The sequence below is a fragment of the Lipotes vexillifer genome, unplaced genomic scaffold, assembly GCF_000442215.2.
Source record: "Lipotes vexillifer unplaced genomic scaffold, Lipotes_vexillifer_v1.1 scaffold450, whole genome shotgun sequence".
Lineage (NCBI taxonomy): Eukaryota > Metazoa > Chordata > Mammalia > Artiodactyla > Lipotidae > Lipotes > Lipotes vexillifer.
In genome coordinates, this window is record NW_006794180.1 from 842,410 (window position 1) to 861,998 (window position 19,589).

The window sequence follows — 19,589 nt, forward strand, 5'->3', positions numbered from 1 at the left end:
CAGCAGGAACAGTCACACAATAAATAACATACATAATTAAATAAATGAAGTATATCATGTGTTAGAAGTGAACAAAGGGCTATGGGGGAAAAAAGAGACGACTAAGAAAGGTGAGGAGCAGTGATTGTAAGGCAAGGGTAGGGGAACAGTCTATACTGAGAGATGTCACAAGTCACAGACTTTGAACCGTAGTTCAGAGTTTATCTAAGGATAAACTCTGTTGGGACATTGCTCACTACATTTCCCTGTTTCCTCTTAATGAAAGCATAGGAGAGATTCAGTAGGTTTCTATAGAATTCTGACTCCTTACCACCATGAATCAGCTAACTGATCACATTTTCCTCTTGGCACTAGTGGCTAGAAAGCTAACAGCTAAATCTCTAATCTGTGGTCTTCTTCTAAACCATGTACGGAGCCTCATAGCATTTTTTTGTACCTGTTTTCATCTTATTTTCTGAATATCATTTTCCTATTGCCTTGATTTCTTCACATACTTTTATCTTATTGTGTATTTTAATCAGCTAAAATCAAATTTAGATCTCCTGAGGTATAAATAAATATGCAAAAATAAACTGCTAAAATTACTTTTTTTTTTTTTTTTACAGTTTTGGCCTCTTTTGACACCAAAATGAAAGGCTTTAATTAAGGTTAAATCTGTTAAAATAATACATTTAAATAGTGACTGTATATGTAACCTCATGAGAGGTATATTTGTAACCTAGCAGGACCATATGGGGCCTTCCCAGGACAGAGCACCCCATGTGCTACGCCTGCCTCTTACTTGTAGAAAACCTTTAGCCTCCTAGGCCTTCCCTGAGTGCCAAAGCATAAATTTAATCAGAGAAGTAAGAAAATGCGGAAACAAAGGCAAACAGCCAAGCAAGACAAAATTATAATAGTTTAGTCAAGGACCTTTAGTTCCTCCTCAAGGGCTACAGATAATATTCTGAGCCATGTCCTCTGAGCTGCTGTGCAGATACTGAAACCAGGTATCTGCCTGGTTTCCAGTTAACCAGGTGCCTGGTTTCCTGGTTAACCAGTTAACCAGGTGGTTAACTGTATGCTGCCCACAAACACCTTGACCCCACACCAGCTGGAACCAGAGGTTGATAATATCGACTCCTGATTACCTCGCCATCAACCAATCAGAAGAATGTCCATGAGCTGATCACGTACCCCACAACCCTCTCCCTCACCCTGTCTTTAAAAAACCTTTCCCTGAAAGCCACTGGGGAGTTCAGGTCTTTTGAGCACTAGCTGCCTGGACTCCTTGTTTGGTGCCCTGATATAAACACTGTACTTCCCTTCACCACAAGCTGGTGTCCACAGATTGGCTTTACTGTGTGCAGGCGAGTGGACCCAAGTTTGGTTTGATAACACATTTGCCTTCTGTACCAGTCACAGACATTTTGGGTACTTACATGAAATTCACACAGCCTGTGCCAGCAGGTGGAGCAATCCAGACGAAGCTGAGGTTGGTTGTGGGCAGATGACTCACATGAGAGGCCACCACACTGCACATAAACTGGTTACCAAACTGGTGGTCAGACATGATCCCTGACAAACAGAAAGGAAGGGAAGTTGTTATAAAAACAATAAAACAAAGTCCTTATGATGGCATAATAATATTTTCTGGACATTTTTCTTTTATGTTAAGATTCAACATGCTGTTTGGCTTCCCCGTAAGTTATGCAATTTTTTACTTCCTATTGTCAGAAGGAAATGAATCGTTTAAAACATTATTGTTAAGGAGCAATGTACTCAATTATTGCTATAGTATTTGCTTCATTTTGATTTTGTTGACTGGTCTTTGCCCATCAACAAAGACCACCAGGAACACAGCATAAAAAGGTTGGATTTATTGGAAGTGTTTGCAGCAATGGAGACCAAATACTATTGGGAACTTGGAGGTATCTCAGTATGAAGATGTTAGGAGGAGCTTGTTAAAATATTTGGGCTTGTGTTAGGTTATTTTAGAGAGCATGGTGATCAAGCTGGCCCAGGAATTTCCCGATTGTAGTACCGAAAGTCCTGCATCCTGGGGACCCCCTCAGTCTTGTTGCGGAGGTTCCAGGTAAAGGTGGTTTTGCTTCTGGATTTGGTACTATCAGAAAGTGGGAGCAATTTTATCACTGAGTATCTTAATTTTTATCTATGAGACATGAGGAATGGAGTAGGGCTAAAGCTGAGATCAATAAAAAAGCAGCGGCGGCCACGTTAGCATGGACAGGGGATGTTGGTCATTTTTGTGGTTTGCACCATGTTCTTGCTTTTGTCTGTGTTCAGGCATGATTACAAGGTGATCTTGTTTTTGTCTCAAACCACAACTGTCTCAGAGTTGGATGACCTATGAAACTGCTCATGTTCAACACGAGAACATCATGGCCTAGCTGAGTATCAAGTCAGCTCCCAGCTGAGCTATCAGGAGATGCTTTTTTCTTTTTTAATAAGGTGATTCTCTTATGTTTACCTCAGATATAAAATATTAATAGATAACAACACTAAGAAAATGAATAACTTGATTTTTTAAAATAGGCAAAAGATCTCACCAAAAAAGATATATAGATGGCAAATAAGCATACAAAAAGATGCTCAACATCATATGTCATTAGAGAATTGCAAATTAAAACAATGAAATGCCTCTACACACCTAATATTCAACCAAAGTCCAAAACACTGACAATTCCAAACACTGGTAAGGATGTGGAACTACAGTAACTTATTCATTGCTGGTGAGAATGCAAAATGGTATAGCCATTTTGGAAGACAGTTTGGTGTTTTCTTACAAAAATAAACATACTCTTACCACATAATCCAGAAATCACACTCCTTGGTATTCACTCAAATAAACTGAAAATTTATGTCCACTCAAAAACCTGCATATAGATGTATATAGCAGTTTTATTCATAACTGTCAAAACTTGGAAACAACCAAGATATCCTTTATTAAGTGAATGGATAAACTGGTACATCCAAACAACAGAATATTTTTCAGAGTTAAAAGGAAATGAGCTATCAAGCCATGAAAAGACATGAATAAATAAGTGCATAGTACTAAATGAAAGAAGCCAATATGAAAGAACTTACATGCTATATGATTCCAACTATGTGACATTCTAGAAAAGGTAAAATTATGGAGATAGTGGTTGCTGGGGTTAGGAGGGAAGGAGGGAGGTATGAATAGGCAGAGCACAGAGGATTTGTAGGTCAGTGAAACTATTCTTTATAATATTGCAATGGTGAATGCACAACACCAAGAATGAAACCTAATGTGAAGTATGGACTTTGAGTGACAATGATGTGTCAGTGTAGGTTCATTTGCTGTAACAAAGATACCACTGTGGTGCAGGATGCCTGGGAGGTTGAGGGTGGGGTGGGTGGTATATGGAAAAACGTTTTACTCAATTTTGCTGTGACCTAAAACTGCTCTAAAAATAAAGTTTATTAATAAAAAAAAAAAAAAACACTGCCAGGAGTGGGCAGTTAAATAAAAAATTAATTTGCTGGCTTTGTGAACTGGGGCAAGATCCAGTTTCCCTGTCTTTAAAATGAAAACACATGTCCACTCCATCCTAAAGTTATTGTGAGAATTAAATGACTCAATACATATGACAGCATCTGGTAGAGTACCCCTGTATTTGGATAGGTGCCCTGCCTACATGTCATCACAGCAGTTCACACATTGCTCCATCATACCCTGGACCATCTCTCCAGGGAGTCTATGAGGGACTAGGTCTTTAATCTTTATATTTCAAGCAACTATCACAATGTCTGGCACATTACAGATACTCAAGAAATATTTTCTAAATAAATACAAGAATAATTTAACTATAAAAATAAAAGACAATGTAAATTATACACGCTACATCAACTAATGAAATAGAATCTTCTAGAATAGCAAGTTGTTCAGAATAGGTCATACTGGCCAAAGAAATAGAAGAACAAGTCTATATTTTGACATATCCTAATGATGTTACTTTTCTCAAATATATATATATATATATATATATATATATATATGTATGTATGTATTTTTAAAGCTGTATCTTGAAACAAAAGGATGAAAGTCATCAAGCCAGAGAAACCACAAGGTTAGAGAGGATGACTGACTCCAGACTCCCAAGGAAATCACAGAGTGCTGAAGGAGACTCAGTAGCCGTGACTCAGGAATTACCACTCCCCTCTGGTTGGGCATAAAGCAGGGATCCAGTGTATGGAAAATGATACATATGCAGGAGTCAGCCTGGCCAAAAATGAAAGCAAAAGTTCCAGCCACAATCATGTGGGAATGGAAATGAATCAAACAAAATAACGTTTCAGGGTCTCAGAGTCTTGGTAACAGAATTCATGTGCAAATATCTCCTCACTCCTCAAAGCTCCTCTTAGAAAGTGAGTCATGTCTAGACTGCATATTACTTGACAGAACTTTATAAGGTAGCTATAGAGTTGCAATTGCCTCATGCCCTACCCTGGGTAAATACCCTACAGGACGACATTCTTGCAATCCAACCGTCTAGCACAGCAGTGCTCCAACTTGGCTACACAGAAGCATCACCTAAAGAGATTGAATAAATACTGGTTCCCAGACATTCTCAGTGAACCAGCAGAAAAAAACAGTATTTACAGAATCCCTGTGTTGCATCAAACATTGGGTTAGGCCCTACGGAGGTACACAGAAGAAATATAGAACACTGTCCCTACCTTGAAATGACTTCAGCTGGGACGAGAAAACTGGAATAAACTAACATTATAAATAGAACAACTACAAAATAAGTAAGTGCTAACTGGGTGGTATTTGCGAAAAATACAAAAGAGGAGAGAAAGAGTGATTAATGTGGACAATTATAATAATGACAACTAACGTTTATTGAGCACTTACTATGGCCTGACACTATTCTAAGCATTTCATGAATATTTACTTGTTTAAGGCTCTTAACAATCCTATGCAGTAGGAGCTGTTATTTTCTCTATTTTACCCATGAGGAAACTAATATGATGAAGATAAATACTCGCTTACAGTTATACAGCAAGGGCAGTATAGCCTGGATTCAAACAAGCATCCTTGCTGCACAGTCAGAAATGGCACTGTAGACAACAAGGTCCTACTGTATAGGGAACTATATTCAAAGCTTATAGTAAACTATAATAGAAAAAGAAAAAAATGACTTTGTTGAAGAGGGAGACTGGAATTGAGTTTTGAGGGAAAAACTAAGATTTCCCATATTTGTTTTTATGTACATGAGGCAGGAGAGTATAAGCACGAGATCGTACCCTCAGCTCTGTCACCCGTGGCTGCATGGTCAGGTTGCTCCCTCTCAAGCTTCAGTTCCACCATCTATAAACTGCTGGTCCATGATCTCTAAGACTCCTTTCGGTGCCTTAGCTCTCTGAGTACAATTTAAATGAACAGAAGAAAGATGGGAGGACAGCTCACAAAGGCAGACATAATGAGCAGAGGTATGCATGTAAAATGAGAACGAGGAGGAGAGCAGTCAGCATCAGCTTCCAGTGTCCTGTGAAACACAATTTACTGCATCTGCCACAGTGATCTCCTTAATGGCTTCTGTGTCATGAAAGACATATGCCATCTAATATATGTGATTTGGAAACCTATTCTTGGATAACTGTAATTTGAATTTGATAATGAATTTAAATTTACGATGGTGCTTTCCCTTGCTGCATGCTGGATAATAGGATATATATATTGAGTTTTAATATTACTTGAAAAAGGGAAAATCAGATCTATGATAAAAGAATTTAATTATACTGTGTATCTCAGGGAGATATATACATACAAAATATATATGTGTGTAGTGTAGCTATAATAAAGATTTTATTTTCATTGTTGTGGCTATGTGTAAACTTTCATACAAAAATTTTTTTCTGTGGAATTTCTTCCCCCCAAAAAGAAGCTATCCTTTTCCAAGAGAACTGGACTATGAGAGAAAGCAAGCACTTCAGGAAGTATGGCTCTCTTTGTCTAACTTTGGATGAAGAAGTAAAGGGTATCCTTCAATCTGTGAGGTTCTATGAGACTGATAACTGTCCTGATAGATTTTAAAGCATTTACGTTATAGATACATTTTCCTTTTGAATATTGTGTACACACATTTGAAAAATAGGAATATTGACAATCTAACTATAATTTCTGTACCAAGAAATAACCAAGGTAACTTTTTAATATAACTCTTCCTTTGACAAAGTATGAGTGTTTTAAATTGATTAAATTCTTCAAACCATTGGATATCTAATTTAAAATTATCTAGCATCTGTCTTCTTAATCAAAGTTGTGGTTAAAGGATAGGAATCGATGCCAGAGTTTCCTTTATCCACATTACACTTCTGCAAGATTAGGCTCACGATGTCTTTAATTGTTCTAAAGTTGCTTCCATGATCCCTTTTAAGACAGTGATACTCATTTCTGTGCCTTCCGGGATGTCATTTTCCTTGACAAGTCTTCAGTTATTTTAACTTTGTGACTAAACCTTGTATGAACTCCATTTTCCCTCAGGAATACTCTTCTATGCTTTTAATGTGCATACCTTGAGTCTTCAGAACTTTAACTAGAATTTCTATGATTCCCCCATTTTGAAAATAAAATGTACACATCCTCATAAAAATGTAGGCTATTCGCTTCTAAGAAACACCCTGAAGATGTTATTACCAAAAATGACCAATGTACTAGGAAAATTACACATTCATGTTGGGTTTATTCTATATTTTATAGATTAAAGACGTGGATTACTCAAATCGGTTCAGTTTGTAATTTGCCATAGTTAGGGTTAAAGTGGGTAGAAGCATGTCCTGGTTTTTTCATGTGATTCAAGAACTAAGACATCTGTGGATGGGATACCACGAAATAAAGGGAAAGTACATTAAGATTATAGATTTTTGGTTTGTGATAAATGTAACCTTCATATATAAAAATCATGAAGTCTTAAATATTTTATTGTTTCAAACACTTTCAGAAAGTATGGCAGAATATTTTGTCAGGAAGTTTATTAAATTCATTAACTTATATCTGTATAAAAAGTGTAAGAACAGACAAATATTTAAGATGATTTCTGTTTCCTTTTATTTTCATCATTTTCTCTTTGTTTCAAAGGGATATCTAAAGGCTTACATGAGTTAATAAGAAGTAGACTGTTCTGAAAATGTAGTCTGGAAAGTTAGTGTTATATTTTAAGTGAAGAGAGAAAGTGAATTACGGAGTTCCTTTATGTCATTCTTTAATCTTTTCATTTGATTCAAATATGAATAACTGTTTACTTGCAGAATTTGACTTGTCTATTATTCGCCTTCTTTGCTAGGTCAATGTACACAAATATTTCAACAAAGCTAAACATGATTTTATATGCTGAAAAGTAATCACCGAACTTGCTGAAAACATACTTATTGCAGCTTATCTGTGAAGTACCAGCCTGATGAAAATGGATATGAAAATAATAGCTTTCAAGTAGTGATACAAGTAAATGAAAAGTATGGGCACCCACACTCACACATATGCACTGGGTATATTTAACTTTTAAAGCATTGATTTGAAGGCATTTGGTTTCAGATTTAGGTCTAGAAAGAGAAAAGTATGAAAACCTTTTAAAAATCTTTCTGGAATTGTATGTCTATGGGTATACATTAGAAATGTATGAGGATCCATGCTATTCCCATATGTCTTGTTGGTTATACACAAAGAACTTACTCTAAGTCAACCTGATTCTTTCCTCATTCATGCAGTTACAAAGGTGAGAATTCTTGCTTTTGCCTTCCCTCTTCATCCCTCTTCCAGCACTACTGTTTATCAAATGCCCTCTCTGTGCCAGGTGTTTTCCCCATGTTATTACCTTACTACTATTATAGAGGCAATAGAGGGGAAAGGTTGAGAGCACAGACCCTGGAGGCAGTCTGCCTGGGTTCAGATCTTTGCTCCACTACCAAGGAATTGTGGAATTTGGGGCAGGTTACTGAAACACTGTTCCTCACTTTCCTCTCCAGGAAAATGGAGATGATAATAATAGGGTGGCTCTGAAGATTTGATGAATATATGCACATAGTTAGCACTATATGTGTTAGCTGTTACTATCATTCCCACTTCAGAGATAAATGAGAATTATCAAGAACCGGTGGACTTAAGTGACTTTCCAACACTTAAACAAGTGTTGATAACAGAGCTAGTGAACAGCACTGGAACACAGATCCATCTTCTATCTTACACTGTCCACTGGATTCCTCCCTCCTTGTGTCCATAAGAGGCAGTACCTCAATTCCGGGACAGACCCCTGTGTCGATCCAACCTAAATCCAAATCCAGTGATGAAATGCAAACCATCTGAGAGTGAGCATGAAGAGGGCCCCTGCTCTAGAAACAAACTCAGGTGCTGTCCTCGCCCCACCCATATTCCAACCCTCTCTCTCCAAAGATGTTAATTTCTTATCAGACAGTTTTTGGATAACCTTTGTCCTCTTGTTAGACACATCCCTGAGTTAGGTACAGACGTGAGTGAGACATCTTTAGGCCAAAAGTGCTCCCCTAAGGGGCAAAGCCATCCAGTTACACTTAGGTCATGTGGCCACTGAGTTTGACAGAGCAGCATCCTTTCCAAAGAGCTATGTAAAGTCTGCACTGTATTTAACTGAAGCTCTCTGATCCACTGTTTCAAAACACTGTTTCTGCTGCCTTTCCTCCTAACACTGCATACTCTGCCTCCCCGCTTAAAAGTTGCTTGGTGGTAGATAATCTCTACACATTGTCTGCCCCCAGCCTTTCCAAACTAACTGCACCATGCTGGCTATGTGTCCAGAACTATACTCCCTTCCTTTTCACTGCTGCACTTGACTGAATCTGGATTTCCCCACACTTGGTCCTCACTTCATATTGCATTCTTCTATATTCAAGTCTCATGAGCGTTGGTCTAGTAGGTGGAAACTAAGTTACATGCCTTCACCCTAGAAAGGAAGTATGAAAATTCTATTTGGGGATGATGGTACTAACAACATGGGAAACTATATAGAAATGGTGGCCAATCATAGATGGCTTATGTCTACTTCAGAGGGCAATTTCAAAGTCTATAAAGTTCTGGATTTCTTGATCTAAAAATAGCTAAAATAACTGATAGTCTTTAAAGACCACAGCTTTTAGGACTATTTCCATGACCCTCTACATTCAGTTCTTTACCCTTGACCTTGAACAGGCTTTCTGTCACAGGAAAAGTACTGCTCATAGCAGTCAATCTATTTGATGGACAGGAGCAAAAGCTCCCCATACCCTTCCTGCACAGTCTAATACATTTCCCCAAAAGTCACACAAGGAGAAGATGTGCCTCTGGTTTCTGACTCCAGAGGTGTAAATCTGGAATAAATGACAGAGTTCCTGCTAAAGGAGGAACATCAATAAGCCAGCATAATATTTATGATCTCAGCTAAAGTACACTACCTACCTAGTCTTGGAGTCACTCCAATCAATCATCAACTCTTTCTGATGTTACCTTAAAATTTTTTCAACTGTGTCCCCTCTTGCCTACCCTTCCCACCATGGCTTTATTTCAGGCTTTCATTATCTCTTTTTTTGACCAGTGCCAATAGCTCCCAAACTGGTCTCTGTATTCAGTTTTGCCTCCTCAGGTTAATTCTCAGTACAGGTATCTTTCTAAAATGCAAATCTGATTTTATCATTCTACTGATTTAAATCCTTCAGTGCAATCCAAACTTGACAAAATTAGTCCTAAGTACTTCAACATGAAATTCTGTCCTCTATCTAACTGGGCTCATCTATCATGACCCTTACTCAAACTTCATACTCTATCAAAACCAAACTGAATATAGTTGTATGTACTTACCTCTGGCTTTGCTCCTGTTCTTTCTGCCTAGACCAGGGGTCAGCAAACTATGACTCACTGGTCAAATCTGGACTATGGCCTGTTTTTGTACAACCACTGAACTAAGAATAGTTTTACATTTTGAAAAGCTGTAAAAAAAAAATGAAAAATATACAAAAGAGACCTACTGTTATAACCTGAAAAGCCTAAAATGCTAACTATCTGGCCATTTACAGAAAAAGTTTGCTGACCCTTGACCTAAAGTGCCCTTTCTTCCTCCGGCTTGGCTAAACCATTACTTTTCACTTAATACACACAAGATCATAAACCATCTCCTCCACGAAATTTTCCTGTACAACTCCTCCTGTATCCAAGGTTAATGTTAGGAACATTTGCATGTTAGTTATATTATGAATTATTTTATCTACAAAAATTTATCATACGCACATAATAAATGTTAATGGAATGAACTGTTGCTGCATAAAGGCATTGCAATTGACATCATATGGTATTACAGTAATTTAAATGACAGGAGCTCTCCGTGGTACTGGAGAGACTGCCTACAGCTTCTTCCCATACAATGCCCAGAACCTTTATGTTTTGTGTTTCTCAGTTACCTTCACCAGCCTCTATCATGACTTCATGACTTTTTCTGCTACTTTCTAGTCAACTTTCCATAGAATCCTAACTAACTCTTGTCCAACTCTCTTCTGCTCCAGTTAACTGTACATACCTTTTTGGTCAGGGCATTTGGTGTGCACCAGATAGCCATATACTCACACACAATTTCTAGCCTCTTTGCAGTTCAAGGGCCCATGTGAATAATTTTGACCAATGGGATATGAACAGAAGTGAAGTGCACTATTTCCTACTTGAAGCACAGAGCAGAGTCTGTGAGTCCTCTAGCTTCCTTTATTCCCTTGCCTTGATAGCAGTGGAAGCCACACACTGTGATAGTATAGCCACGATATGGAAATACCTCAGATTGCTGAGTCCCTGCATGGAGGACAACTACCCTGAAGAGTCTTCAACTCCTAACAGACTATTGAGATAAGCTGTAACTTGGGGGTTAATTTGTAACCAAAGCAAAACTGAATTTCCCTGATTAACACATCCTTTTAATATAACTCTTATCACACTTCATTTAATTCTATTTCCTTTATTAAATTTTAAGTTACTTGAGAAAAGTGGTTTGGTCTTACATTGATTTTGCACAGCATCAGTCAATAATTGTTTGCTAAATGAGCAGACTTCTAAGTCTGCTTTCCTTTCTCCATAGTATTTCCTACTGTCAAAAAGAACAATAATCTGTTTCCAGCAGTCAAAGGAAAACTGTGATGAATGTAAGCTGTATAGCAGTAGTCAAGAGAAAGGACTCTAGAACCAAACTGCCTGGGTTCACTTCCCAGTTCTGCCATATACTAGCTATGTCCTTGTTAAATTATGTAAACCCCCTGTGCCTCAGTTTCCTTACACGTGAAATATGGAAAACAAACAATATTACCTATCTCATCAGGTTACATAGTTAACGCATGTAAGTGTATAGAACAATACCTAGCCCATAATAAATACTACATAAATGTTGGCTTTTTCTACATCATTAAAACTTCTTAGCGGCCCTAAATTTCTATCCATGTCCCTAGAAACTTACAGAACAAAGATATATTTTTCTGGTAAAGACATTTCATTCAGTAACTTCAGGCTTTGTTTTCTTACAGAATTAACTAATAAGTTAAAAAATATTAAATCATACATTATAAAAAAATTACAGTTTAAACATTATAATTATGGCAAGCACTTTATCTATATACATCATAGTGGCAGTTTATGTGCTGTAAGAAAGCACCATCACTTAATGAATGAATTGATGATATATATTTCATCATGCTTTCAATTCTACTGATTCCAAATCAGATAAAATAAATATTAATAAATTTTTAAAGACAGATCACAAGGAAATTGTTTTCAAATATGATGTATACTACTTTCATTTAAATTTTGTTAAAATTCATACTCCACTGAGGCAATAATTTGAATATTCTATCAGAAAAATGAGTGTTTCATATTCCTCAAGGCTAAATGACTGCAAAGTAGTCTTAGAAATTTAAAAATTCCTTTCATATTTAAAACATAGTAGAAGGGGGCAGAGTCAAGATGGCAGCATGGGAAGATGCAGAGTTCATGGTCTCCTCACAACTAGGGCACCTGCTGGACGCTGGTGGGGGACCTCGATGCCCAGGGAGATGAGAGGAACCCCAAAGCGAACCACTTGCGGGATCTTGGTTCACAAGTCAGGGGTCAGGCCAAAGCTCCTGCAGTGGGAGCTCTGAGTCTGAACCACTGGACTAACAGAGAACCTCAGACCCCAGGAAATATTCATTGGAGTGAGGTCTCCTGGAGGACCTCATGTCAGGACCAAGACCCAGCTCTACCCAACAGCCTACAAACTCCAGTGTTGGAAACCTCAGGCCAAACAACCAGTAAGGCAGGAACACAATCCCACCCATCAAAAAAAACACCAAAAAACAATGAGATGGCAAAAAAATATCTCACAAATGAAGGAGCAAGGTAAAAACCTAGAAGACAAAATAAATGAAGAGGAAATAGGCAATCTACCTGAAAAAATTCAGAGTAATGATAGTAAAGATGATCCAAAATCTTGGAAATAGAATGCAGGCACAGATTGAGAAAATAAAAGAAATGTTTAACAAAGATCTAGAAGAACTAAAGAACAAACAAACAGAGATGAACAATAACTGAAATGAAAAAGACACTGGAAGGAATCAGTAACAGAATAACTGAGGCAGAAGAACGGATAAGTGAGCTGGAAGACAGAATGGTGGAAATAACTGCCGAAGAGCACAATAACGAAAAAAGAATAAAAAGAATTGAGGACAATCTCAGAGATCTCTGGGACGACACTAAACACACCAACATTTGAATTATAGGGGTCCCAGAAGGAGAAGAGGAAAAGAAAGGGTCTAAGAAAATATTTGAAGAGATTATAGTGGAAAACTTCCCTAACAAGGGAAAGAAAATAGTCAATCAAGTCCAGGAAGTACAGAGAACCCCATACATTATAAACCCTAGGAGAAACACACCAAGACACATATTAATCAAACTAACAAAAATTAAATTCAAAGAAAAAATATTAAAAGCAGCAAGGCAAAAGTAAATAACATACAAAGGAATCCCCATAAGGTTATCAGCTGATTTTTCAGCACAAACTCTGCAGGCCAGAAGTGAGTGGCAGGATATACTTAAAGTGATGAAAGAGAAAAACCTACAACCAAGATTACTCTACCCAGCAAGGATCTCATTCAGATTCGATGGAGAAATCAAAAGCTGTTCAGACAAGCAAAAGCTAAGAGAATTCAGCACCACTAAACCAGGTTTACAACAAATGCTATAGAAACTTCCCTAGGTGCGAAACACAAGAGAAGAAAGAGACCCACAAAAACAAACCCAAAACAATTAAGAAAATGGTAATAGGACCATACATATCGATAATTACCTCGAATGTAAATGGATTAAAAGCCCCAACCAAAAGACACAGACTGGGATGAATGGATACAAAAACAAGACCCATCTATATGCTGTCTACAAGAGACCCACTTCAGACCTAGGGACACATACAGCCTGAAAGTGGAGTGATGGAAAGAGATATTCCATGCAAATGGAAACCAAAGGAAAGCTGGAGTAGCAATACTTGTACAGATAAAATAGATTTTAAAATAAAGAATGTTACAAGAGATACGGAAGGACACTACATAATGATCAAGAGATCAATTCAAGAAGAAAATATAACAATTATAAATGTTTATGCACTCAACATAGGAGCACCTCAATACATATGGCAAATGCTAACAACCATGAAAGAGGAAATCAACAGTAACGCATAATAGTAGGGGACTTTAACGCCCCACTTAAACCAATGGACAGATCATCCAAACAGAAAATAAATAAGGAAACACAGGCTTTAAATGACAAAACAGAACAGACAGATTTAATTGACATTTATAGAACATTCCACCCAAAAGTGGCAAAATACACTTTCTTCTCAAGGGCACACGGAACATTCTCCAGGACAGAGCACATCTTGGGTCACAAATCAAGCCTTGGAAAATTTAAGAAAACTGAAATCGAATCAAGCATCTTCTCTGACCACAATGCTATGAGACTGGAAATCAATTACAGGAAAAAAAAAACTGTAAAAAACACAAATACATGGAGGCTAAACAGTGCGCTACTAAATAACCAAGAGATCACTGAAGAAATCAAAGAAGAAATAAAAAAAATACATAGAAACAAATGACAACGAAAACACGAGGACTCAAAACCTATGGGATGCAGCAAAAGCAGTTCTAAGAGGGAAGCTTATAGCAATTCAATCTCACCTCAAGAAACAAGAAAAATCTCAAATAAACAATGTAATCATACACCTAAAGCAACTAGAGAAAGAACAAAGAAAACCCAAAGTCAGTGGAATGAAAGAAATCAAAAGTTCAGAGCACAAATAAATGAAATAGAAACAAAGAAAACAATAGCAAAGATCAATAAAACTAAAAGTTGGTTCTTTGAGAAGATAAACAAAATTGATAAACCCTTAGCCAGACTCATCAAGAAAAAAAGGGAGGACACAAATCAATAAAATTATAAATGAAAAAGGAGAGATTACAACTGACGCTGCAGAAATACAAAGGATTTTAACAGACTACTACAAGCTGGAGGAAACATACTCCCTGACTTCAAACTACACTACAAAGCTACAGTAATCAAGACAGTCTGGTACTGACACAAAAACAGAAATATAGATCAATGGTACAGGTTAGAAAGAACGCAATATGGTCACCTAATTTATGACAAAGGAGGCAAGAACATAGAATGGAGAAAAGACAGCCTCTTCAATAAGTGGTGCTGGGAAAACTGGACAGCTACATGTAAAAGAATGAAATTAGAACACTCCCTAACACCATACACAAAAATAACTCCAAATGGATTAAAGAACTAAATGTAAGATTAGACAATATAAAACTCTTAGATGAAAACATAGGAAAAATACCCTTTGACATAAACCACAGCAAGGTATTTTTTGACCCGCCTCCTAGAGTAATGAAAATAAAAACAAAAATAAATGGGACCTAATGAAACGTAAAAGCTTTTGCACAGCAAAGGAAACCACAAACAAGATGAAAAGACAACCCTCAGAAAGGGAGAAAATATTTGCAAATGAAACAACGGAAAAAGGATTAATCTCCAAAATATACAAACAGCTCATGGAGCTCAACATCAAAAAAACAAACAACCCAATTAAAAAATGGGCAAAAGACCTAAAGAGACATTTCACCAAAGAAGACATACAGATCGCCGAGAGGCACATGAAAAGTTGCTCAACATCACTATTAGAGAAATGCAAATCACAACTACAATGAGGTATCACTTCACACCGGTCAGAATGGCCATCATCAAAAAATCTACAAACAATAAATGCTGGAGAGGGTGTGGAGAAAAGGGAACCCTCTTGCACTGTTGGTGGGAATGTAAATTGATACATCCACTATGCAGAACAGTATGGAGTTCTTAAAAAACTAAAAATAGAACTACCATATGACTCAGCAATCCCACTACTGGGCATATACCCTGAGAAAACCATAATTCAGAAAGAGTCATGTACCACAATGTTCACTGCAGCTCTATCTACAATAGCCAGGACATGGAAGCAACCTAAGTGTCCATCAACAGATAAATGGATAAAGAAGATGTGGCACATATATACAATGGAATATTACTCAGCCATAAAAAGAAATGAAATTGAGTTATTTGTAGTGAGGTGGATGGACCTAGAGTGTGTCATACAGAGTGAAGTAAATCAGAAAGAAAAAACAAATGCCGTAGGCTAACAAATATTTATGGAATCTAATAAAAAATGGTACTGATGAACCTAGTGGCAGAGCAGGAATAAAGATGCAGACATAGAGAATGGACTTGAGGACACAGGGAGGGGGAGGGGGAAGCTGGGGCGAAGTGAGAGAAGCATCAACATATATACACTACCAAATGTAAAATAGATAGCTATGGGAAGCAGCAGCACAGCACAGGGAGATCAGCTCTGTGCTTTGTAAGGACCTAAAGGGGTGGGATAGGGAGGGTGGGAGAGAGGATCAAGAGGGAGGGGATATGGGGATATATGTCTGCATATGGCTGATTCCCTTTGTTGTACAACAGCATTGTGAAGCAATTATACTCCAGTAAAGATGTATTTAAAAATAAAACATATTAGGAAAAGAAAAAGAGACAAAACACAGCTATTTTTAAAGTTATTATAATCTATTAACTCAAATTTAAGCAAAGCATATTGGTTTGACTAAAAAAATTATGCTGGGATTACTTGAATATACACTCACTTGAATGTTCACCAAAAAGGTTCTTAACAAAGCAAGTTATTGGTTAAAGGTAAATTTAAATGTTTTCTCCCCTGTAGTTTTCATTTATTTTTAATAAATCATGCCTACTTGAAGCCTTCGAAGTTTCTTCTTTACATACAAATTATACCATTCCAAGCTTCAGTTTGAATGATTATGTTTCCATTGTATGGCTTCTTTTAGGCTTTATGTAAAATATATAATCTTTAATGTGAATTTGTAACCATAAGTCTTATATTGCTGGTAAAGTTTACATCATTTCCAGTTTGTATTCTTTGAGAGAAAGAAATTTAATTTTAGGTTAGGAATTATCTATCTACAGTTTCTAAGTGAAAAGGCAATCACCTAAACATTTTTTAAAAGAATCCATTTGTATACCTCTATTTATAGTTGGGAAGGAAATATTAGAATTTTTATATTTTAACATCAAATGTGTATGTTCTATAATATACAAAGTAGGTAAGTACAGGAGTATATGTATAGAATTTATAAATTAAAAGTAAATAAATAGGCAAATAGATAATTATACATGCATGTTCAAAAATTTTACTAATAGAGGAGGTCCAATTAAAAGAAAAATTTTGCTACGTTTGGTTTAGAGCCTTCACTAGGTCAGGGAGGAAATTAAGAGATTTAGTGTGAATAACTGTCTCTCTTGTGACTTTCTGACATCAGGGAATCATCAGATTCTTAACTTATCCTCCGTTGGTTGGTAAGGAGATACAAATAGTGATGGGAATAAGGACAGAAAAGGCTGTGATTTGAGCCCATTGCTGTATTTTTCAAGGGAATGTAAGGCGAACATGTCAGGGGAGCATACAAGAAGCCTGAAATCAGCAGAATTGATTGTTTCTGATTGGTCTATTATGGAATTATGATCTACCCTGAAGATGCCAGATTTCTGCCAACAAAAGTTAAAGATTCCTTGAGGGCTTAACACAGTGGAAGACTCATGCACAGATACTGGTAATACAAAGCAAACTACTCTAAGGATCATAAAGAAGTCTACATTATTTTGTGAGCCCAAAGGGATAGCAAATGCTTTGGGGACAGAATCAATAAACATTGACAGCAGCCTTTCAGCTTGGTTTTGAAAGGGGAGTGTAATTCTGGAGGGGGGCTTGTTGCAAAAGGAACAGCATGCTCAAAGTGGAAAAGTGTTGGTCACACTGAGAGAACAAGGAGAAGTGGGAGTGGTTAGAATACAGTGTCGTGCACAGCAGGTGCAAGGAGGGGGAGGGGGAGGGCTGGAAAGGCAGTCGAGGCCAGAAAAGAAGGCCCTTGAATGCCTCACTTAAAAATTTGCACTGTTGCAGGCACAATGAAGAGTGATTACTGGAATTTTGTATACGCAGACGGAAATATTAAAATGGTAGTGGTGTGTAAAATGGATGGGTACAAACCAAAGAGCATCAAGGACAGTGCCTGGAAAATTACTGCAAGAGATCCAGCAAGGCATGAGAAGGGTTAGAATTCTGGTGTTAAGAGAAAGGTTTTTATTTGAATTCATTGCTTTATACCTGGTATTAGTGTACTAGGGCTGCTGTAACAAAGTATCACAAGCTGGGTGGCTTAAAACGACAGGAATTTATTGTCTCACAGTTTGGGAGGCAAGAAGTCCAAAATCAAGGTGTCAGCAGCTTGGTTCTTTCTGAGGGCTGTCAGGGAAATTTTGTTGATGCCACTTTCTTAGCTTCTGGTGGGTCCAGGAGTTCCTTGATCTATAGGTACATCATTCCAACCCTCCACTATCACATGGCATTCTCCCTGTGTCTCTGTATCTTCTTACAATTAGGACTTCATAACACAACTCAAATAAATGAAGAGGGTCATGAGGAACTGCAGTGCTGTCACTCAGAGAAATATGTTTGCAATTAGTGTTCTGTGACTCAGGGTTAGGTATTGAGGCAATGCTTTATTAAGATACTACCATATAAGAAAAACTCATTTTCTAAACATTGATTGATTTTATAATTCAGACTTGCCTAAAATGCAAAGTATAATAGAATGTAACATCACATAAAATAATGAGGGGTATTACTTAGAAGCATGGGCTTCTAAGGAGGAGAGATAATTTACATCAAAAAACAAATATACTGACAAAGAAGTCTAGAAAAAAGTTCTAGATTTGCAACTGGAAAATGCATGCAGGAGTCCACATGACTTTTTGAAATTAATATGTATCTTTACAGAGAGGTAACCCATTGTCATCCATACAATTTTTTTTAATATTGAAAATCACTGGCTAACATAAACTCTAAAAGAACATATAAGCAGTTACAGTATAATGATAATTAAACTTTTCATTAAACACCTTCAGACAGGAAGAAGTCATTTGTACCTAGCAAAAGTTATTAGTAAAAACTATCCTAAGTTTACTTGCCAACACAATTAATTACACTACCCCCCCCCAATACTGCCACCCCACCCAACATGTTATTGATGAGAGGCAGAGTTTCAGTTTACATGACAATAATATGATTCTTTATAAAGATGTCACAAGAGGTGACATCAAGATCTCTTTCTAAAGACTGGAAATATGACTAACTAAGCTATCATTGAATGTAGACTTTAGGAATTTTTTTTTTAAGCAACGTGAGAAGTTCTCTATGAAAGACTGAGATTGCATTTCATGAAAGAGTGTGGTTGCAAAAAGCCCACCCACACTGTCCAGTTTTTAGAGGAAGTTTATTTGGCCACTTTTAAGCAGACTGTTTTTTCCTTTCCATGCAAATTACAGGGGTGTAATAGTCTCACCTGGGGGTATAGGGATTTACAAACACAATCCCAATTATAAGGAACAGGATTTGCCCACGTAAGGGCCTGCTCAGAGGGCTTCTAATTTGCAGTGTTCCCCACCCGCCTCCGCCCGACGCTAAGCACAATTCTGTCTACATATGGAGAGTGTGTGGAGGCCTGTGACCAGTGCACCAGGTGGGAGGTTTGGAGCTTGCAGTCAGGGAGGCTGAGCAGATGATTTACAGCTGACATCTAAGAGCTCCATAGAGAACCTCCAAGCACTGCACTAAATGCCACCAATCAGACAAACCCGGTGGTGGCAGATAGGCTTGGCATTAACAACAGAAATAAAATATGCTAATCAGTTGTTCTGCTCCAGGAAAACAGGTCACCAGGGAAGGGGTGGGAGGGAAGGCACATCTTTAAGGATTTGCAGAAGTTTTTGGTTAAATTTCGACATTTATCTCTAGTCATGACTTCACTAATATTTCTACCTCATTTACGACCTAGTAATGTTTTATGCAACTACCCTCTTCAGCAGTCTCTTTGGAAATCTTCAAATCCACTTCTATGGTACCAGCAGCTACCATAGCTACCAGCAGCTACAGCAACTGTGGCAT

The 19,589-nt window shown here is 37.4% G+C and overlaps 1 protein-coding gene across 2 annotated transcripts in view; it reads right to left on the reverse strand.

Annotated features, from left to right (window-relative positions):
* Positions 1 to 19,589, reverse strand: part of RELN (reelin) — a 519,560-nt gene that overhangs the window by 363,115 nt on the left and 136,856 nt on the right. For both annotated transcript variants that reach the window (XM_007467058.1, XM_007467059.1), the window contains exon 3: positions 1,422 to 1,557. In XM_007467058.1, the coding sequence (XP_007467120.1) occupies positions 1,422 to 1,557 (136 nt within the window). The remainder of the gene's footprint in view (positions 1 to 1,421; positions 1,558 to 19,589) is intronic.